The sequence below is a fragment of the Colletotrichum paranaense genome (assembly GCF_030867605.1).
Source record: "Colletotrichum paranaense strain IMI 384185 chromosome Unknown Scaffold_1.1, whole genome shotgun sequence".
NCBI lineage: Eukaryota > Fungi > Ascomycota > Sordariomycetes > Glomerellales > Glomerellaceae > Colletotrichum > Colletotrichum paranaense.
Genome location: NW_026848959.1, coordinates 808,372 through 829,283, shown reverse-complemented (window position 1 = coordinate 829,283; position 20,912 = coordinate 808,372). Strand labels below are relative to the sequence as shown.

Below are 20,912 nucleotides of genomic sequence, written 5' to 3'. Positions count from 1 at the left end.
TGTTGAGAATTGAAAAGCCTCAGTCCATGGCTGTGATAGATATTGTGTGGACGTAGTGAGGCTGGCGTTGCGGCTTGCTAATGTTTCTAGAAATTTGCACAAACGTAACATCTAGATGGCGCAGCTGACTGATGAGAGTGAAAGGGAACCCCCTTGTGCTTGAAATGAGAAGAAACCACAAGCAAGCTCCAAAAGCACACTCTTTGCATCTCCCCCAGGTGTAGCGAATCGTTGCTGAACATATTCGCCGTGGAAGGCTGGCTAACGGAAAGTGACTATGGTGACTATTAGTATGAATGTCGGCAGTGAGTATCATACCGCGTTCTTACCTTTTTCATAACCAAGAGAGCATGCTATTGAGAGTATTTGAGGTCTTGGTGATAGCTATGGGTCGACACCTGAGTACGAGCGTCTGCCCTATCATCCCGTCTATCGAAGACCCAAGCCCCCGACCTGTCACCAGCTCAACCCATAAACAAGTTCCGACGGAGAAAACATTGGACAGTGCTGACTCCAATCTATCGAAGGACGTCTCGGTCCAGGCCCCATGTCGTCCTGCTCTTGTCCCCACCAGACAAGGTCGCCAGAAGGAGCGGAACCCGAGGCCCGACTCGTTGAGTGGATATGTGAGTCGACTGAATTCGAAAGCCTTGTACATCTCACGGTCGAGTTCCTTTTGGTTGTGCGAGTCCTCGATGAGACAACCTCTCGCTCATGCCCGAGGAGCACGAGCCATACGTCTCAAGTGACACAGCAGATAGCCCATCTTTCTTTATCGATGCACGATAGGTAGGTCAACGCTCACGATGGCGTTTTCACCTTCAGTCTCTTTTGCCTCTCATTCTTCTTGTGCCTGGCTCGAGATTTCCTCATTCTTGATCTGAGGCAAATCGGGGCTTTTACTGACTTTGATGCGAAGACTTCAACATCTTGAGGTGCCAAAGTCAGTACCTGACCACGCGCGCACGGGTTTCGTCCGTGTTTCTAAGGATTTCTATTGGCGATGGTTGAATACGAAGAGCCACCGTCCAAACCAAGTCTTCGAAGCACATGCGATCCTGGACCGGGGTGACGCGATGGACTTCGGACGTGGAGGTAAGCAGACCATCAGCGTATCATGTACTCATGCCTACGGCTACTTCGTCCAGCCACTGGGATGAAGCAATTCAAAGCTTGCGGTTCTGTGACGTATCAGTGCTTCATTTGAGATTTACAAGCGTATCGGAGGCGGTAATATGTTCACTCCCAGACGAAGGCGTCGACTGGGCGTCAGCTTCGTGATCCTCAAACCGAGCCTATTACACATGGCGGCTTGAAACATCTGTTTGGTGATTGGTTGGTGTGAATGACGGGACTAGACGTTCACATTGCCAAGGTGGTGGTTGCATATTACAGTCGTGTGACCAAGTGTCGTTTCGAGCTTTCGTCTGCATCTAAATCTCTCCCCAAGATTGCTAGGTTCAGCGCGTTGCAGTCGGTCGATTACTTGGACGAAACCATGCGGTAGCGGCACGATGGTCAAGTGGTAATATCACATTTATGAGAGTTATGTATTTTAGAATCCTTTCTCTTCAGAAGAATGCAAGGCCTCCAGAAAGTCAACTTTGCGAAGACCGTACTAATAATAAAGAGAAATAAGCCTTCAATCCGGAACCACCTCGTCGTTGCGCCGTGTCTTGTTTTGGTCCTCTAGTGGTGTTTGGTTTAGGGGGAGAGGGAGATGCAGCCAGCGGAGCTGTCCTCCTGGAAGATGCCACCGTAGATGATACCCTCGTTGATGCCGGTGGGCTGGTCACCGCTCTTGGTGATGTCGGAGCCACCGTTGACGGGCTTCTTGAGCATACCGAAGTGGTACTGGCCCTGGCCGGCAATGTTGTTGGTGACAGCAGCGCCGGTCGACTTGAGGGCGGAGTTGCCCTGGGAGTAGAAGACCTCGGTGGTGCTGAAAGTCATGTTAGCGACCAGGCATAGAGAACAAAATTGGGAGGTAGAACATACTTCTTGGTGAAGTCGAGCTTAATGGCAAAGTTGTGGAAGACACCGGCAGTGAACTTGGTCTTGAAGAGCTCGGGGACGGGGCTGGAGTTGACGTTGCCGAAGAGCTGGAGGGTATCGGGGTCGGCGGTGTTCTGGCCGAGGATGGTACCGGTCTTGAGGACGACCTGGTTGGTGCTGAAGTCGGCGCTCTCGAGGAAGACGAGCTGGTACTCGTGGGACAGGTTCAGGGGACGCTGGGCATCCTTCTGCAGAGAGAAGTGCAGCGTCTTGATGCCCTGGGTCGAGGCGTCCTTGCCGTCGTTGCTGAGGGGCAGCATCTCGGCGCGGCGGAAGCCGACCTGGACATTGGTCTCGCTGGGGGCGAAGATGGACTTGTCGTTGATGGTGACCTCGAAGGGCTGGGTGGAGTTGACATCGAACTGGGGAATAGGGTGTTAGTTCAAACGCTTTCCGTAGACGACAATCCGGGAATCCAATCTGGTTCCGGACTGCTTCGCTCTCATGTCAAAACTTACCAGGGAGTTGCCGCCAGGGAGCTGGACAATCTCACTGAACTTCAGGCCCTTGCCGAACACGTTGGCGGTGTTGAAAGGACTGGAGGTGCTGTCGAAGTCGGCAGCCTTGAAGGTCTTGGGGATGCGGCCATCGAACTGGAGGGCGCACTGGGCCTTGGCACCGGGGGAGACGGCGCCGGTGTTGTTCTTGGGGGTGGTGCCGTCGCAAGCGGCCGCGGCGGCGGCGACGAGGGAGAGAAAGATGGTAGAAGCGAACATTGTTCCTAGGCCGGCTACGAGCGGGTGTATGTTTGTAAAAAAGAGTGTGGTGATTTGGAAATAAAGCGTCCAGATGAGACGAACGGAAAAGAATGTGAAAAGAACGTGAAAAGATGATCTACAGAAACTCAGAAGTCCGAGCAAGAAGGGATACAAGTTAAGACGGTGGGAACAGTTGACCATTTGTATGCCCACCACGGTCCCACGAATTGACCAGCATCGTCTGATCTGATCTGCCTTCCTCTGGGTGTCTGGCACGCGATTCCGAGATTTGGCTTTGGGTTTCGACATCCCGCAGTGGCTACCTCCTTCCATGCTCTCCGCCCACCGTTTAGCGCTGCCCCTTACTCTCCAGAAACTTTTGAGTGCTGTCTGGGATTGAATGGGGTTCACTTGCAAGTTCCGTGTCATGCCCCCTTGGCATCTGTAACTCGGCGCGCCTCGTCAGCCTGAACCGTGCTGCTGGGTAAACTTGCAGTGATTTGGTGCTCCGTAGCTGTAGTCCTCTTCTCCTAGACGCAGAGAGCGGCAAGGTTACACCCCGTCAGAACCCAAATAGAGTTTCCCGCTGATTCAGTTTCGGAACCACCGCCCCGTTCGGGGTTGGGTGCACGGAGCTCAGGTCGGCCAGCCTGGGGAGAAGCCTGGGAGAGAACTTGCAGCGCACAAATCCAGCGGCGGAGGTCTGCGGGCGCGAGTCGTGTTAGATTGCCAGTGTCTGGTTTCCACGAAGAGCCTCGCTGAAAGTCCTAAAAACTCCGGACCTCCCGGCATCAACTGGGCACCGAGTCCCTCGCGCCACGTGGAGGAGTTGCAAAGCCGCAATATGGCGATGCCCCTGATATTAAGGGGATATTGGTCCCAAGACAAAGTCTCTGCGCCCGGATTCGTTGGCTAAATAGCATCGTCGTTGCGTTCGTAGATCATTGCTTGCGTAATCTGGTGATGGGGTTCTCAATGGGGCCTGAGGTCCCGCACGATGCCGTCCGGTCACAGTCCGGATAGTTCAGGCGGAGTTTTATGACGAGATGGAACAAAGTATGTCTCCCAGTGGGCAGTTGCAAAGACTAAGTATAAACTGTTCCATGTGCAACTCCGCGACTGACAAACCTCAAACTTGGCTCAGAGCCCTGATACGCAGATCCCCTCTGCATCTCCGACGTTGTTAGCAAAGAACTCAAGAAAGTGTCCGGAGAAGCCACGAAACGTTCTCTTCAGACGGAAGAATAAACGAACACATCGGCCAATTGATCGAAAGTCGGCGCATGTGCAGGCGCGAAAACTCTCCCACTCTTTTCGTAAAGCCGAGCCGGCGGGAGGGAAATCCACAATCATATATTCAATGTTTCCAATATCCGCCAGCGGTTATTAACAGTGAAACTCTATATCGCCAAGGCTAGTCTGAGACGCCCTAACATAGCGACGATATCACCCTTCTGGCGACCCGACAACCGAAAACGTTCTGGAATGGGTCAGAAGAGCTGCCAATCTTGGTGTCGGAGATCGAGCTACTGTGCTCTTTTCCCACGTCGGCGGGAACGTCAAATAAACAACGTCTTCCGCCCGCAAACTGGTGGTTCCCGCGGGTTATAGCACGCCGTCGGGAACACTTACACGGCCACTAACGCCTGTGGATACAGTGGAGTCATTGACAGAGGCAGTGGCACTTGATTTGAGACAGGGTTGCGCGCGCTCAATTATTCTGCCTTGACGTGGTGCGTAGTTCCGCTTAGTCACTGCAACTCGCTCTATAATTCGACTCTTTGTGCCGAGATGGTTACTGAACTGTCTTTGTTAGACCGTTACATGCGACGAACATTTCGTTCGAAGCTCGCTTCAATTGCGCTCAAAATGACGCGGCGACATGTTCAGATCACAGTACAGCGTTATGAGACGAACAAATTTTGTCTGATTGTAAAGTATCATCATATTTCTGCCCACGCTCGTGAGTCGTGGCCCGTCTCTCCAGAAGCTTTGATCCAACAAAAGTGGGGACATCTTTGAAGAAGCATTCAGGGGATCCACATGCGTGAAGGTTCGAGAGCCAAAAAAAATCCCACTGATGATCTCCCGACAAGGCCCGAAGCTACCACGCCGCAATGGAATCCGTGCAGCATTCGGTTGACCTGGCTCTATAAGAACAAGCACTCATAATAGAGTAGTTGGTTATACTAGCTTTCGTTTCTTGCCCATAGCCGTAACTCGGTTGTGCAAGAGACGCGGCCATGCGTTTAATGGAGGTGGTTCAGGAGATGGACCCTGAAGACATCATATTGAAGCCCAAGTCCCCAGAAGTTGGACGCGTTACGCGATACAGATTTTCAGTGGCCAACTTGGAGAGCTTGATAGAGCTGGGAATTCGAACGGACTATGAGGCCGCAGGGACATGATGAAAGTCCTTGAGGGACAGGGTTTTTGAATCACGATTCGCAGCCCACGAAACCAGAGGACCGATGGTTGAATATTCGAGCGCCCCCTCAAGTTCCCCGAGAAACTCTTGACCAATGGGTCATGGATCTTCGTGCTCATCGCCAATTCAGCTTTCAGTGAGGAATCTCTGATTCGTGTTGAAGTTGTTACTACCTGTCAAGGAGAGTTAAACCCCCCAAGCCAACCGTCATCATTCCTTGACTGCAACCATCAGTGACTTCTTGCAAGAGAAAAGTACTCGAAAGCGGTACCCTGCTCGAGCTGAGTCCCTCAGCCTCAGGAGTTAAAAGGAGACAGCCTCATAACATCAACAATGAAGACTTGTGGCTGTAGAGAAACACCATAAAGTATGCATTTAAAAATGGACCATCGAGATCGTAGCAAACTCACGTAGCTTCGAGGGGAAATCAAAGTTACCGTCCACTCTTCAAGAACCTTCTCCCATTATCAGATCCTCGGACCAAGAAAGCATCTCATACCAAGATGTCTAGCGGAAACAATGACCCAGACCATGCAACAAAGCAGGCATACCCCAAAACATCATCTCTCATCATAGAGAATGCATAACACAAACCCTCAACTCCAACTTCGCCAACCTCTCGAACTATGAAGTGCCTATGCAGTCACTAGCATTAGGATAGAGCAAGTATAATAGACGCAGGAGAAAGTTCTCGAGATTAAAGTACAGAGGTAAAGAAGGGGAAGGGAGTCAAGTTGGTGGATAGCGGAGTGACACATTGCGCTTGGTGTTGTCTGGCGTTAGGACTCATGACCAACAGCCAAATCCCATGAACTATGTTAGATGCTCATGATGGAGGCTCAGAGGTAAAACTTAGAGAAGTCGTCTCTGTTGGCAAATATAGTAGGAAGTAAGATATCGGAGAGCTGAAGAGACGGATACTTACACGAATCGATTGTCATACGTCTTATAGAGACTCAAGAGTGCCTCATATACTTGCCCTCAACTCCATATACCATCCATAAAGCTGCCCTATGAACACAAAAAGCGCACATAGAATCTTCATGGCAGAATGAAAACATCGATTAATGGTATCTGGTGATATCTTCAGAAACGAAACAGGCCATATCCCCCATCTTTCGCCATGCAACGCCACTTGATGCCAATCATCAAAGAACAAAGAGAAGCAACGATGAAAGCCAACGATAAGAACACATCCGCATCTAAATAACCAGTTCATCGCTCCCTGGGAAGCTCAAACATGCCTCCTCTTCTTCAACCACCTCTTCACAATATACCGATACGCAGCCGCCTCAGCAGGCCCAACAGCGACACGATAAACACTCGAACTACGGCTATCACGCCCCGCCGTCGTCACCACCGCCGCCGCATTCGTCCTCGTCAGTAGAGCCACGGACCTGGAAGAGGGGTGTGTAAGCGGCGGTGGTCGGTAACAGGACCCGACGACGATGTTTTCAGCCTGCCGGGCCCTCTGCTGCTTCTGCTGCTTCTGGGTTTCCGCACCTTTGATGAAGTTTGTCTCCTGTTCCCAGTGCGTTGGGATACGGAGGACTTTGCTGTGGATGACGTTCATGGCGAGGACTGCGTCTTCTGCGCGGACGACGAGACTGGGGTGACGTTGGTTAGCGTGGGTGATGAGCTGAGGAGGGAGTTCGACGAGGTGCCAAGGGAGAATTAGACTTACGATATGTTGATCTCGCTTGCTCCTTGGCTGACCATGAAGATGTTGATCTTGGCGGATGCTAGGGCGGACATGATCTCTGCTGATATGCCGACCATGTTCCTCATTTTGTGCCCAACGATAGTGACGATGGACATGTTTTCTGTGATAATCACCTGCATGCACGGCATCTTTGGTCAGTCCTGAATTTCACGGAGCAAAGCATGTATGACTGGACTGTCTCGAGGTGTGAAAGCATTACCTTTCCAAACTTTTCCAGCTCAACTCTCAGCCTCTGATGTTGACAAGCGCCCTCTTCGGAATGCTGAAATGCGAGACTAACGCTGCGCTCGCTAGTAGTGACGAGATCTGTCTTGATTCCCGCATCCTCGAGACGATCAAAAACGCCGGACAAGAACCCCTGAGACTTGGTGTTTCTGTTGCAAACTACATTTACCAAGAGGATATCGTCTTTGACTGTGACCGCTGTAGGCCGCCTTCTTTCCTGACGATCGCCGTGATAACCATTTCCCAGCATGTAGTCGATGGAGGGTAGGGGAATCTTAACATCAACCTTTTCGTCTGTTGGTGTTGGAGGGGTCAGAGGCGGAGAGGGTGTTCGAGAGGGGTAGATAATTGTGCCGGATGCCGTCGGGTTGAAGACGTTCTTCAGTCTCAGGGGAATGTTGGCGCAACGTATTTGATCCATCGTCAAGGGGTGTATGACTTCGCTGCCGTAGTACGTCAACTCTGTAGCTTCCTCCGGCGTAACTGTGGACAAAAGTCTTGCCGATGGAACCTTTCTCGGGTCCGCCGTGAATATCCCGTCAACCTCTTTCCAGATCTGAAGTTCCGCCGCTTTGGTTCCCACCGCACACATAGCCGCACAAAGGTCCGAGTATCCCCGGCCGACGTTCTTGAGCAGCGAGTCGGGCATGATGCCAAAGAAGCCGGTGACGATGGGGACATGGTCGCCGCAGTTATATATCCTCTTGGTGATCTCGTCTGCAATGAGGTGATAGAACCGAGGGCCGAGGTTGTCCAGTGCCGTCTTCTGGTCGAACACACTAGCACCGAACACTGCCTCAACTATGTCTTCTAGGATGATAGGTTCGGCCGGGATATTTCTGCTACAGAGAAACGCAGCTACAACTCTGCATGCAAGCTTCTCTCCGAGAGCGATGACACGGTCCTGTGCCCTTGGAGATAGCTCCCCGATGATCTGTGCAGCCAAAAGGAAGCCTCGAAGGCTCTCGCACTCCTTTACAATGAGTGTCTTTGTAGAGTCGAAGATGTCGTTACACAAGTCGCTTCTTGTGCCATTGGAGTTGACGAGATGCTTCTCGAGAAGCCGGACATGACTATCCCGAATGGTATCAATATTCTTGTTGAGCAGCGTCTGCGCAGAGAGTCCGGCCTCAGCGTGTGATACGCATTCAAGCAACAGGCTTGTGGTTCCGCTCGACTTGGTGGAACCGGAGAGGGCCGAGCAGACGACAACCAGGTTGTAGTCTCGCAGGTAGGATGGGACGATTTTGCTGCAGATCGACTCGAGGAGTTTTCCAAGGCTAGTACCACCGTACTTCTGCACCAGCCATGGCCTGTTTTCTCTGGAGGTCTCCATGGTTGGCGGTGGGACTAGGCAGACTGGAGGATGGCAGACCTGTCTTGCGCGCGTGGGACAGTGGAAGGGGTCAGTCGAGCGGGAGCCGAAGAGCTGTGGACCTTGTTCGATTCAAATTGAAATGTGCTCAAGTGACTTGGCCTTATTAAACTCCATATATCGTCGTGTTTTCCAGCCGCGGAAACTCAGTCGACACTCCTTTCATGGGATGGATTGCAAAGCACGACGGCAAGTAGGCAATGGGCGACTCTACATCCGGCGACGACTTTGGTCGAGGGGGGACTCGAGGTCGGCGACGGACGCACTCCTTCGGCCAGTATCCCAGTGTCCATTGCGGAATGGACAATTGCGCATTTCCACACCTTCGAGGCATATTTCCCAGAGAGTCACTGCTATTGGAGATGCTGTTCGGGATGGGTGGAGTTTGTCCGTCGGTGAGTACTGCATGATCGTGGGCCAAATCCCGACTCGGGGTTTGAAGACCAGAAGCCACTATGACAACGGGATTCAGCCGCTCGGCGACTGCGCAAAACAGCTTCGCTCCATCGGTTTCGGCGCGGCGTTGTTGGTCTTTGGCGCGAGCTCAAAGTATAGCGGCATTTGGTCGGCGCGAAGTTGGCTGGTGCCAAATGTGGGATGACATATTCTGCAATCTGCGGCCGCCACCATCCATGTAGGTGATTGTGTAAGTGACATCGGCGGTGATTGACCCTCGGACGAGTCGCCTGTCATTACCCCCCGCCAACCAATGAACTACTTCGACAGGAGGAGCTGACAAGCATCTATGTCGGCTGCTCCCGTTGCAGACAGAGAAAGCTGCAGGCACGTTGAACAAGGGCTTCTTCCATCCTAGTCACACTCGAAGGCGTCTATGCTAGCTCCAGCTAGACTTCGTGGCGCTGGTCGATCATGGAGTACGTGCCGCTTCAACTCACACTGTAGAGAAGCATTGGCCGCCATTCTCATCATCTAAACTGTGCATAGGAGACGATGCATTTGCTATGAGAATATTTTCCCTCGAACTCAGCGTAGACAATTTGGTATCTGTTTGCCACATCATGTTCGATATGCTTGCAAGTAATTTGATGATCTGAATATCAATTCGTTGAGATATCATTGCTGTCTTTGGTCGACAGTCCTGAATCCATGTCTGGAAAGAAAATCGCTTTGAAGGCAGGGGTACTTCCATCCGTCCTGTTCTCTGCACTTCCCGCCACATGACGATGGAGCAACCGGTAGAAATTGGGGCGCATAGAAACGCTGTGTGAGCATTCAAAAAGCCTCTCATCTACGTCGAGTGTGTTTGTTGACGTGGTAAAGCCGCTGTCAAAGGCTGCCGATAACTTTGCCTAGCGTCCCGTCCATCTGAAGGATGCCCCTAACTTCGGGCTTTGACCTAAAGCCTGAGCTACCTAGACAGCTCTACCAATCCTCGACCTCGCCCGTCAAGCTTTCCCCAGCCTCGTCTATCGCAAGAAGGTCCAGCGATTCATCTGACTCATGTATCATGTCATAGAGATTCGGCAACTGAGATCTTAGCTGGGCTTGGATCAAGGTATCGAGCTGCTCAAACTCGAGTAGGAAACCGTCATGTCCATCAGATGACTTGAGAACGTGTAATGATGCACCAGGTAAGTTGGTGGCAAGCCGCTCTTGCTGCTTAGGGAGGAAAAGCGCATCGGTCTCCACGCCAATGACCAAGGCTCCCAGCGGTACTCGAGACAACACCTCCGCCAAGCCTTCATCCCCCGATGGTTGCGTCCGGCCATAGGTGACGTCGTGGCTGTCCATCTTGTTGGTGATGTGCAAATAACAATTGGCATCAAACCTATTAATAAACTTCTCTCCCTGATAGTGTAGGTATCCCTGGGCCGAAAATGATGGATTTTGTTTCCGCTGCGAGCCTCTGTCTCTCCTAGGTCTTGGCATTTCCATGATGGACGCGTCTGTCCTCGGAAGATCCAAAGGTGGTTCCTGAGGTATCTGGGGATTTCGTGGAGGTTTTCTCCCGAAGCGGCTATCGAAACTCGTGCAAGAACGATATGTCAGCATGGCAATCATCCGAGCTGCTGCAAGTCCTGCTGAGGGTTGGCCTTCCGGGATCGGCTCATAGTATCCATCGTCGTACTTTGGGTCGGAGTAAATGCACTGTCGTTGGGTTTCAGCCCAAGATATGCCCCAGGCAGAGTGATCAGCAGCCGTAGCAATAGGAACAATGTTTCGGACAAAACCTGATGGTGTACAGAGAGGCCATTCTAGAGTTGTCATGCCACCCATAGAGCCTCCAATGACGGCTGCTACCGACTTGACACCAAGAGCATCAAGCACCACCTTGTGTGCTCTAACATCGTCTCTGACCGTCGTCTGGGGAAACTCGCTAGCATACCGTTGGCCAGTACCTGGGTTAATGGTCAAAGGAGACGCACTCCCGTAGGGGGAGCCCAGGACATTGCCACAGAAGATGAAGAAGTGTCGAGGGTCAAAGGCTTTCCCAGGTCCTATGAGGGGGCTCCACCAGTCGCTCACATCACTGCTCCCCGTCAGAGCGTGGCATATGACCAGAGCATTGTCGCTTTGCTCGTTCAATTTTCCCCATGTTTTGTATGCGATTGGGCAGTCAAAGAGTTCTTCTCCTGACTCCAGCGGGAATGTTGGAATGACGGCGAATCTTTGCCCTCGAATGAGCCGGGAATAGAAGTTGTCGGGATTCGGATCAGCGTCGAGTACTAGTGATTGTAGTCGGTCAGAGAAGACTATTTGCTTGAGCCAAACAATTTATTTAAAACTCACAGAGAACCATCTTCAGACCTGTAAAGCGTTGGATGAACCCCCGAATGATTTGTAATTGTACGTCGCCGTTATGTGGATCGTGTGGTGGTGATGGTTTAGGTATCGCACACGGCATGAAGTCGAGTTCAATGACAGATTTATTCTTCAAATTTGACCGGACGAACTTGCTTCCAAATAGCTGCACCTTTTGCGGAACTAAATGTAGATGTCGTATTGTTCTTCCCAAGTTTAAGACGCTGAAGTTCCAGACAGTTACTGGCTCTCACTGTAAGCAAGTGCCGTCAGCCAGCCAGAGGAAGCCTCAGCAACCCCCGCCAACCGTTCCCCACGGCACAGTCTCGGACTTTCAACCCTTGATACCAAGAGCTACCCACTTCGTTGTTTCGCATACCCCTATCATCTATCGATGAAGGCTTCGTTGGCGGATCATCAACTCGACCTCCGCGAGCCGGGATTTGAAGACGTTCCGGGATTTGAGCCATAATCCCGACGATCCAAACTCCGGGTTATCAATGTTGCCTCTTTTCCGGATTATCCCGGCTGCATACGGCAGAATCGACGATCTCGAACGATAGTAAGGCCATCCAGTAATAACGACGCCCTGTTGTGACGTGAGTCACGATGGGTCACATAGAGGGAGGTCCTTGAAAGCCATAACTGTTGGCACAGTGGCACCTTAGTCGCCAATCCTGGGACCTGCCAAAGTTGTCAAGCTATACGTGACTGAAAATGGTATCCACTCGTCCTATTGTCAAGGTTGCGGCTGTCCAGGCCGCACCTGTTTCCTTTGATCTGGAAAAGAGTCTGCAGAAGCTGAGTAAGCTTACAGAGGAAGCTGCCCAAGCCGGTGCAGACTTGGTTGTATTCCCGTAAGTCCACAATGCTGTTGGTTCCGGAAGATACCGCTAAAGGCTTGAAGTGAAGGGTTCTTGTCTGCTTATCCATGGAGATACGCGTTTGACGCAACGATTGGTGCCCGAGAGCCGCGAGGTAGACTTGTGGACATCTATCCAGATAGGTAGAGGGCGCCGCTAATTCCTGAATCCTAGGACGCGAGTGGTATGCCAAGTACGTTGATTCGGCCGTCGAGGTTCCCTCTCCCGCCTTCGATAGGCTTTGCGAAACAGCCAAGGCAAACGACGTCCTCCTTCATGTGGGAATTATTGAAAAGGCAGGCGGTACGCTGTACTGCACTGCTTTGCTTCTAGACCGGGAGGGCAAGCTGGTGTATAAGCATCGCAAGGTGACACAACCGATCCATCAAGCCATGTTCGAGACTAACAAGCTTAAGCTCATTCCAACGGCCGCTGAGAGACTTATTTGGGGTCGAGGCGCCGGAGATGGCCTATTAGTCAAGCCAACGGATGTTGGCAGAGTCGGAAGCTTGATCTGGTTGGCTGCTCCTATTTCCAAGCGTATTTATGGAAAACATGCTGATCAAGACGTAGCTGGGAGAATTATATGCCGGCGGCTCGTATGGCGATGTACCAGCAAGGCATCGAGTACGTGGATCTGTTCCGGTGTCAAAGGGAGAAACAGTCGCTGACGTTGACAAACCACACTCGATAGGATTTACGTGGCGCCCCACGCCGATGATTTGGCCACCTGGACAGCATCGATGCAGCATATTGCGAAGGAAGGGCGATGCTTTGTAGTGTCTGTCAACTCGTTCTGCAAAGTATCGGACTTCCCGCCTGACTACCCGCCTTTTACGGCCGAACACCCCGATCGGAGGCCGGACGGAGCACAATGGGAGGCGGATGATATTCTCAACCACGGTGGCTCATGCATCGTCGGGCCGCTGGGCACATTTCTTGCCGAGCCGGTGTGGGACAAGGAAGAGATTGTCTATGCCAGCCTCCGAATGGCAGACATCACGGAGTCCAAGGTAAGTTCCCCGATACAGGCTGCGGGCATCCGCTAGCCATGAGATAGATTCCAAACTAACGGCGCCTTGCAGCTGGACTTTGACCCCATCGGCAGCTACTCCCGGCCCGACATCTTGTAAGTGGTCCCTTTTACGACATTAACAAGTGACAAGCCAGACAACCCTGGATGTGATGTGCGCCGATCCAAAGCTGACAAGTCGTCTCAGTTCATTGACGGTCAACACCAAGCCGGCCGACAACGTCGTATTCACCAGCTGATGTCCCATGCGTATTGAGCATGTTTGCGGGCAACGGCGGCGTGGGGGTGTGAACGGCAGGCGGGGTGCGGTGCGGAGTGACCAGGATGTTGTGCGCTCGCGATTTATGGGACCTGACTCAGAGCTTGGGTGTTGGAGGTTGCTCGGCTGCAGGGTCAGGAATGCCAGCCAGGCTTGAGGCGAGACGGCGATGTTGGTTGGTCGCACCAAAGTTCGAGAAGCTTTTCTAGATGTCCAAGCGAGCAAGTTGGTCCGACGATGTTTGACGCAGAGGCATGCCACCCATTTTTGTGTGTAGCCAAAATGGTCTCGGCTCATTATGTCGTACACAGTCGACAGTGAAGCCTTGCTGGGTAGAAGCGGCTTGTCAGCGTTGATAGGCTGAAGCTTTGATCTTGGATGCATCGGATACTTGAGGATGAGATGGCATCCTGATTGGAACACACTGCCTCCTATTGAGTGAACGACTCGGAAGGCATACGTGAGAAGTCTAATTCAAAGCTTAGATGCTGACGAAGAGCTACTAATCAATTCTGTTCTTGGTCGAGTAAGAGAGAAGGGACACCGAAACGTGATGTCGAGACGTTCCGAGCTGTGGTCCAATGGAATCCTGCGGTGCTGCTAGCACAACTGGCAGTGGCATAGCTGGCATAATTTTGGTTGCTAGTCATACTGCAATTCGTTTCCACAACCGCTTGGTGTTCTAGAATAGGGAAAGGCGACCATCCGGACATTTGATGGGGACACAGAGAAGAGCTGCGGAGTATTCTGTAGAAATGCGGAATTGACGTCAAAAAGTCGTGTGCTCGGGCTCTGAAGTCGGGTGTTAGGGACGCGGCGCCAACGGCGAGCAGACGGCGAGACCGCAGCAGGAAGGAACGGCAGGTTCCATGCACCTAAGGAGGCGAATGTAGGTAGGTACCTTCCGTGCGTGAATGCCACCATGCCAGGCGAGCGACGGTCGGGTTGTGTGGTTGTGTCAGGTCAAGTCAGGAACGGGGGTGATTTGGCTGCTTAGGAAGGCAAGAGCAATGAGCATCCACGCACCCACGGCACCTTCTCTCAGAGAGTGAGAGACAGGAGGTAGAGAGAGAGACTACATGGTACTGTGCGACTTGAGAAAGTTTGCTGTGCGTGATCCCTGTCCAAAGACCGGCCCAGCCAGCTGCAACACTGTGCGCAAGTTTTTCTCATTGGGCCAGGTCGTCGGTACGTATATCACGACTTTGGTCCTTCTAGCCGATGCGATTGGCCAACTCTGTCGTCTATCCAGGAATTTTCTCCACTGACTTCCCCACCCTGCCCTTCGCCCCGGGACAGTGACACCCACGCACCTTCTCCATCTCAACTCCCGAGAGAGAGGAAGGAGGGGAGGAAAGAACTCGAAAGGATACAGAGGCGTGAGAGGGAAAGGCAGAAGCGAGCGAGAGAGGGACCAAAACAGAAAAAGTACATGCACAATTCCCAATGATCCCAGACAGCCCTGCCTCTTTGCCTGGTCTTTTGAAAATTGAAAGTCGCAGCGTGCCGTCCTAGCCCTGTCACGATCGAACGATCCGCAGGTCGCCTTCCCCCACCCTTCCCTGTCCAGTCAGACTGCTGCCGGCCGTGCCTTCTCCTTACAAATCCCACCCGGTCGCCGCATTTTGCCCCTCTGTCGCCGACTTGAGAAGGAAAGGCACGAAGCAACGGGAAACAGCAACAGCTCCTGCCTACACTTGCACCGTACCCAAGCCGACCTGCATCTGCACCTGCCTACGCCTGAGCGCCTGCCTGCATCAGCAGCCCAGCACCTGCCTGCGACCACCCGCACACCGTACCTGAGGTTTTTGGGTAGGTATCACCAAACAGCAAAGGAAACTACGACTGCAATTGCACCTGGCCAGCTGGCGACACCGGCCGCGACAACCTTCCCACCTGTCGCCTCTTCTTCTCCCCTCCGTTTTTGCCGTCCAACTGTCAACACCCTCGAAGCTCCAGTTCACTCTCCGGCCCGGCCGTGGCAGACATCCAGTCATCCACACCTCGACTCACCCAGCGCTTCCCCCTGTGTCGCTGCCATTTCATCTTATTACGTACCGAATCCCGCGATACCGACGTTTCCGCGCGCCGTCTCGAGTCCAGACACCTTATTAACCCGTGGATCGCGCAAACAAGGCCCCAAGCCCGGACGACTCCGCCCCCGCTCCGTGTGACAATCCCCGATCCGCCCGGAAGGATTCTTGTCTCCCTCACTTTTGCCTCCCGTAGCCATCGGTCTCTCTCCGACCAACGCAGTTGACCTCACTTGATCTCGTCCGTATATCCTTATTATTACATTCGGTCATGAGCACAATGACAGAAGCCGTTGTACCTCCTGGCCCGGCTTCCGCAGCTAAGAAGAAGTTTGCTACGCCCCCGGTAAAGATTGCGTGTCTCGCCTGGTAAGCCTTTCTCATCTACTACTCATCGAGAGGGAGTATTGGTCAAAGTAGCGGTCGTGTCTTGACCGACGACTTTGACCAAGACGCACACATCTCGGATCTGTTACTCACAAATACATAGTCGAGCTTCCCGTACACGATGCGATGGAGCAAGCCCATGTGCTAGTGTAAGTCTCTATATCCGGCTCGACCCATTGCTCCAGTCATGCAGGAGAAAGAGCGACTGACATGATGTAGTGTAAAAGTAGGGGGCGCGATTGCGTCTTCAAGCCCAGCAGAAGAGGCGGCGCCCGCGTGAGGCGAAAGCCGCGGCCGGCTGAAGAGCTGGCTCAGCAGGTTCAGGCGTTCAATGGCGAGATGCCTCCAGACGAGGTCACTCATCAAGATCGTGAGTCTTTGCGCTTGGGATCCTCGTCCGAGCAGCTCTTGACCGATGCTACAGCCATCTCTGTTCAAAACTACATCGACCCTGGCGCGGGCTTGAAGCAGTTGCAGGACTTCTTCCAAGACAGCGACTTCATCTTCGATACTCTCTTCATGTCGGGCGTTCCTGGCAGTACCAGCGGCGAGAGCGCATCCGAACACTCATTTACCTTTCCAACGCCTCAAATCCCAGTCGCCAGAACGTATAAGAGTGACCAAGCCATGTAAGAAAAGCAGAGATCACTTTCCTGCATCTCCAAGAGAATGCCAGAATTGACGACCAAACAGCCTCGATGCGTACTACATCTTTATCCACCCCTTCTTCCCTATTCTTCCTGCTCCTTCAGGCCTGCCTATGGATCAAGCTGTTCCACACTTTCAAAATGACACGGAAGGCTTCGCAGACGAATATCAGCCATCAACGCCGATCAGTCTGGCCATCTCTGCAATCCTCGCCTTGATCCCTTATCACAACGATACCAACCATCTCAACAAGGAGTCAGTAATCTTCCGCCGGAGGTATGCGCAATATCTAGCACAATGCGCCATCGAAAGCATCGAGATTGAGTCAGAAATCCCTGATTCGTCCATTGAGCCGCCCAAGGCGCTCAACGAATCTCCAGACGACTTCCCCAGGCAGCAATTCCACCCAGGCGTGCCTATCGAGCTGGAGAGTGTAATCGCTTTGGATATCCTTAGTGTGTATGAGTATGCGCAACGGGGCAATCTGAAGAAGATGCAGGCGCGAGCAGGCCAAGCCCTGGTTGCTGCCATGTCTTTGTCCATCCACACTTGCGCCGAAGAGGATGCATTCTCAGAAGCGAGGCGGAGGGTTTGGTGGATGACGGTGCGTTCCTCTTGCTCTGCTGCACAACACAGCTTGCTGACGATGATTACAGTACATCTGCGTTTGTCAGGGATCGATTGTCAGCAACTCGGTAAGTCCTCGTAGTCACGCAATAGGAGCAAATATTCACCTGCCATCTAGGAACCAACATTCTCAGTGTTCACCCCCAGCTACACTGCCAAATACCCCGTGATACAGTCGGATCCCGAGGTATGTATCATGACGAATTAGCTACGATGGATGCTGACCATTTTCTAGGCTTTTGCCGTCTACATCCAGGCACAGCAAGCGATCCTGTCAGCAACCCAATTTGTCATCGAGCTAAACAAGACTGTAAAGTCCGGTGGTGACATGGCACGAATTTATGCGCGCATGAAGGAAATGGAGGCATACCTCGAACCCCTCAACACCATGGCCGACTCTTGGATCCTTCAGTCAACCACAACGACGCCACTGGATCCTACGGAGGAGGTCTTGTCCCGCTCCCTCCGCTGCATGGCTCGAATCAAACTTAACAGGTAAGAATCTACATCTCCTTCCAGATCAGGTGCAATTGCTGACGACCAACAGCGCACGAATCAAACTCCACCGATACTGCGCTTTCTTTGACATGCCCGTCTTTTCCGGCAAGTACTGCGATCTCAAGTCCAAAGCCGACAACGATGCCAACACGGAGCCACGGAGCTGGCCATCATGCTCTTGCAGCTCCATGATGAGCTTGCCATCACCACCAGTGGCCATATCAAACGGATCGACTACGCCACCGGGGAAGAAGTCTCCTCACTCGGAACATTCGCCCAGCAGCCAATCGCCAGCGACGTTTCCCTTTAGCAGTCACCAGTCGGCCAAAATCTGTCTCAAAGCAGCCATCAACATCTCACAATCCTTTGATGACCTGCCATATCCCAATCCCTTTGGTCAGCTATGCCCCGCTCCTTGCTATCTCGCCCCCACATCAACAATCGTATGTCCGAGGACGATGCCCTCGTTTGCTTGCTGTGCTATGCAATGCGCGTACGCGTTGCTTATGGTCAATCACAAGACCAAGGCCATGTACCCGGAGAACGCACTAGCCACTCCGATGGTGGAAAGCCTCCTGATGCGACTACAGACGGGGTTGGCCTCTATCTCGGCGACACTGGAAAATTATGCCACGGCGTTTGAAGCACTTGGTGGGATGCGCGGTAAGGAAACCCCTCAAAATTTTCAGACTTGGCTTGCCCCTTGTCATTTGGCCCATTGCTTTTTTCGTTGTTGCTAACGTCATGCCGCAGACCAAATTCGGAGTGTCATCGAACCCACCATGATGTTTGACGGACCGGTCCAGTAATGGCCCGATCGGCATTTCGCCTCCAGTTTATCCCCAGTCTATCTGCAGACTGCCTAGTGCCTCGCATCTCGCCGGGCGCCCGCATTGTTCTGTTTCTAACGGCATCTGACGACATCCCGATATGGGATCTGAACACGGCCTCTGGGTGGAGTCTCGGGAACGTCTGGGAAAAAGGGGGGAGGGGGGGTTTTGCGGGGTTTGCTCACTTATCAGCAAAGACCGGAGATCGAGAGAGCTCCGACATGCAACAAGCCGCAATCTGTGCACCCATCTGAGGGGTATCGAACGACTGAAACGAAGTGATGCATTTGCTCCAAGGGCGTTGAGGAAACATTTAAGATTTTGTCATTTGCCATGATGGGACGACAAAAAGTTGAAACGGCAGCTTTCAACAGAGAATTCGGAATTGGACCAGGAATCGGAACGAACTGTTAGATTACTACCCCTCTCAAAACATATTTTTACCACCTTCAAGATGCCTGTGTCTGGATCTCTTAGCAACGTGGACTGGTGAGAAGCCCGTTCGGCCTTTGCCTTGATACACACTGCTACTTGAAGCTAACAACATTGGCCAACTAGGGAACCAAGCTTCTCCACGCTTGCAGTTCACGGCGGCCAAGAGCCCGACCCCGTCAACGGCTCCCGAGCTGTGCCTCTGTACCAGACAGCCGCCTACAACTTTACAGATGCCGCAGGTCAGTAGCTTCATCCTCGGACCGATCACGCAATACATGTATGCATCTACTGACATCGGAGTACAGATGGCGCCAGCAAGTTCGCATGGAGCAAAGATGGCTACGTCTACACGCGTATGGGCAATCCGACCAACAGTGTCTTCGAGACGCGCATGGCGATGCTCGAGGGCGGCGTTGGTGCGGTAGCCGCGGCGTCAGGCCACGCTGCGCAGTTCATGGCCCTGACCAACTGCTGCGAGCCTGGCCAGAACTTTGTGAGCACCAGCTGGCTGTACGGTGGCACGTACAACCAGTTTCGCGTGTACATGAAGAAGTTCAAAATCGACGTCAAGTGGGTCGTTGGCAATGAGCCCGCCGACATTGACGCCGCCATTGACGAGAACACACGATGCGTCTACATTGAGACGATCAGCAACCCGAAGCATAGCGTCCCGGATATCAAGGCCATTGCGGACGTGGCGCACAAGCACGGCATTCCCCTCATCGTGGACAACACCTTCGGCATGGGCGGGTACCTGTGCCAGCCCATCAAGCAGGGCGCCGACATTGTCACACACTCTGCTACGAAGTGGATCGGTGGCCATGGCACGTCGATGGGCGGCATCGTCATCGACGGCGGCCACTTTGACTGGAGCGCGTCAGGCAAGTTCCCCGGGTTCACGGAGCCGGCGGACGGATACCACGGGCTCAAGTTCTGGGAGACGTACGGGTACAAGGCGCTCTCGGCAAAGCTGCGGATGGACAGCATGCGTGATCTTGGACCGTGCCTGAGTCCCTTCAACGCGTGGCTTCTGCTCCAGGGTCTGGAGACGCTTGCTCTGAGGGGAGAGAGGCACGCTGAGAACACGCAGAAGCTTGCCGAGTGGCTCGAGGCACACCCTAGTGTCAATTGGGTGCTGTACCCTGGCCTCAAGTCACACCCCGACTACGAATACACCAAGAGGGTGTTTACCAATGGTGCGGGTGGTGTCTTGACCTTTGGCGTTGTAAGTTGACCACAAAGCACAGTCCCAGCTAAACTGCAGTCGCTAACCATCCCGAATCCAGGCCGGAAACATCGAACAAGTCCGCTCCGTCGTCGACAACCTCAAGCTCTGCTCGCACCTAGCCAATGTGGGCGACGCAAAGACGCTCATCATCCACCCCTGGGTGACGACGCACCAGCAGCTCCCCGACGAGGAGAAGATCAAAGGCGGCGTCACCCCGGACCTCATCCGCGTGTCGGTCGGCATCGAAGGGTTCGAAGATATCAAGAAGGACTTTGAGCAGGCGTTTGACAAGGCCGGGTTGCCGGCGGCCACCAAGGCGGGCGGGGACCCGTTCTCCAAGGCGCTGAACCTCGTTTCGGGCGGGTTCATGGGGAAGGCGTCGACGGGCGCGCCTAGGCCTGGGACGGATGGGACTATTTCTGTTGAGGCTTGAGGTGTTGCTTGGGAAGCGTGACTTTGGGAGGTTCTTTGATTTTGTGTCTGGGCGTGTAGGCGGATTGGAAGATGAGTTCCATGTGTAGGAAAGAACTATGGTAGATACCTAGACAATATGGCTGCTCAGGACAGCAATGTGACGATCATCTTGACTACTTGAGTAAGCACTTCATGCACGTTTGCGATGAATGTTGCCGGCGGGCGTGAGACTGCGGTATCACAACATTCGCAATCCCCTTGCACGGCTTTCTTGGGGTGGTACCTGAAAAGTACCTCAGGTAGGTAAGCAGTCGCTTGTGTGGTAGGAGGCACAGGCATGGACACTCGCGCTTGCCAAATGACCTTGAGCTGCGATACCCCTCTGTCCCG

General features: G+C 53.0%; 7 protein-coding genes across 7 annotated transcripts; 4 read left to right on the top strand and 3 right to left on the bottom strand.

Annotated features, from left to right (window-relative positions):
• Nucleotides 1-1,704: 1,704 nt before the first annotated feature.
• CPAR01_00280 (uncharacterized protein) lies at nucleotides 1,705-2,771 on the bottom strand (the record flags this gene model as incomplete). The annotated part of the gene is made up of 3 exons (XM_060484572.1): nucleotides 1,705-1,942; nucleotides 1,999-2,417; nucleotides 2,514-2,771. The coding sequence occupies 3 exons, from the start codon at nucleotides 2,769-2,771 to the stop codon at nucleotides 1,705-1,707; spliced, it is 915 nt and encodes a 304-aa protein (XP_060355429.1).
• A 3,644-nt stretch (nucleotides 2,772-6,415) lies between these two features.
• Nucleotides 6,416-8,465, bottom strand: CPAR01_00279 (aspartate kinase; the record flags this gene model as incomplete). Its single annotated transcript, XM_060484571.1, has 3 exons — nucleotides 6,416-6,788; nucleotides 6,866-7,017; nucleotides 7,104-8,465. 3 exons carry the CDS (start codon nucleotides 8,463-8,465, stop codon nucleotides 6,416-6,418), a joined length of 1,887 nt encoding a protein of 628 aa, XP_060355428.1.
• A 1,422-nt stretch (nucleotides 8,466-9,887) lies between these two features.
• Nucleotides 9,888-11,265, bottom strand: CPAR01_00278 (homoserine O-acetyltransferase; the record flags this gene model as incomplete). The annotated part of the gene is made up of 2 exons (XM_060484570.1): nucleotides 9,888-11,191; nucleotides 11,256-11,265. 2 exons carry the CDS (start codon nucleotides 11,263-11,265, stop codon nucleotides 9,888-9,890), a joined length of 1,314 nt encoding a protein of 437 aa, XP_060355427.1.
• A 719-nt stretch (nucleotides 11,266-11,984) lies between these two features.
• CPAR01_00277 (carbon-nitrogen hydrolase) lies at nucleotides 11,985-13,402 on the top strand (the record flags this gene model as incomplete). The annotated part of the gene is made up of 7 exons (XM_060484569.1): nucleotides 11,985-12,124; nucleotides 12,175-12,245; nucleotides 12,305-12,647; nucleotides 12,704-12,757; nucleotides 12,825-13,143; nucleotides 13,216-13,259; nucleotides 13,351-13,402. 7 exons carry the CDS (start codon nucleotides 11,985-11,987, stop codon nucleotides 13,400-13,402), a joined length of 1,023 nt encoding a protein of 340 aa, XP_060355426.1.
• Nucleotides 13,403-15,122: 1,720 nt separating this feature from the next.
• On the top strand, nucleotides 15,123-15,596 carry CPAR01_00276 (uncharacterized protein; the record flags this gene model as incomplete). The annotated part of the gene is made up of 1 exon (XM_060484568.1): nucleotides 15,123-15,596. A coding segment is annotated over one exon (474 nt), but the record flags the coding sequence as incomplete, so codon positions are not given.
• A 130-nt stretch (nucleotides 15,597-15,726) lies between these two features.
• Nucleotides 15,727-18,355, top strand: CPAR01_00275 (uncharacterized protein; the record flags this gene model as incomplete). Its single annotated transcript, XM_060484567.1, has 8 exons — nucleotides 15,727-15,824; nucleotides 15,946-15,991; nucleotides 16,062-16,471; nucleotides 16,536-17,094; nucleotides 17,147-17,185; nucleotides 17,236-17,304; nucleotides 17,353-17,612; nucleotides 17,665-18,355. 8 exons carry the CDS (start codon nucleotides 15,727-15,729, stop codon nucleotides 18,353-18,355), a joined length of 2,172 nt encoding a protein of 723 aa, XP_060355424.1.
• Nucleotides 18,356-18,899: 544 nt separating this feature from the next.
• Nucleotides 18,900-20,541, top strand: CPAR01_00274 (O-acetylhomoserine aminocarboxypropyltransferase/cysteine synthase; the record flags this gene model as incomplete). The annotated part of the gene is made up of 4 exons (XM_060484566.1): nucleotides 18,900-18,934; nucleotides 19,004-19,119; nucleotides 19,186-20,105; nucleotides 20,167-20,541. 4 exons carry the CDS (start codon nucleotides 18,900-18,902, stop codon nucleotides 20,539-20,541), a joined length of 1,446 nt encoding a protein of 481 aa, XP_060355423.1.
• Nucleotides 20,542-20,912: the final 371 nt, after the last annotated feature.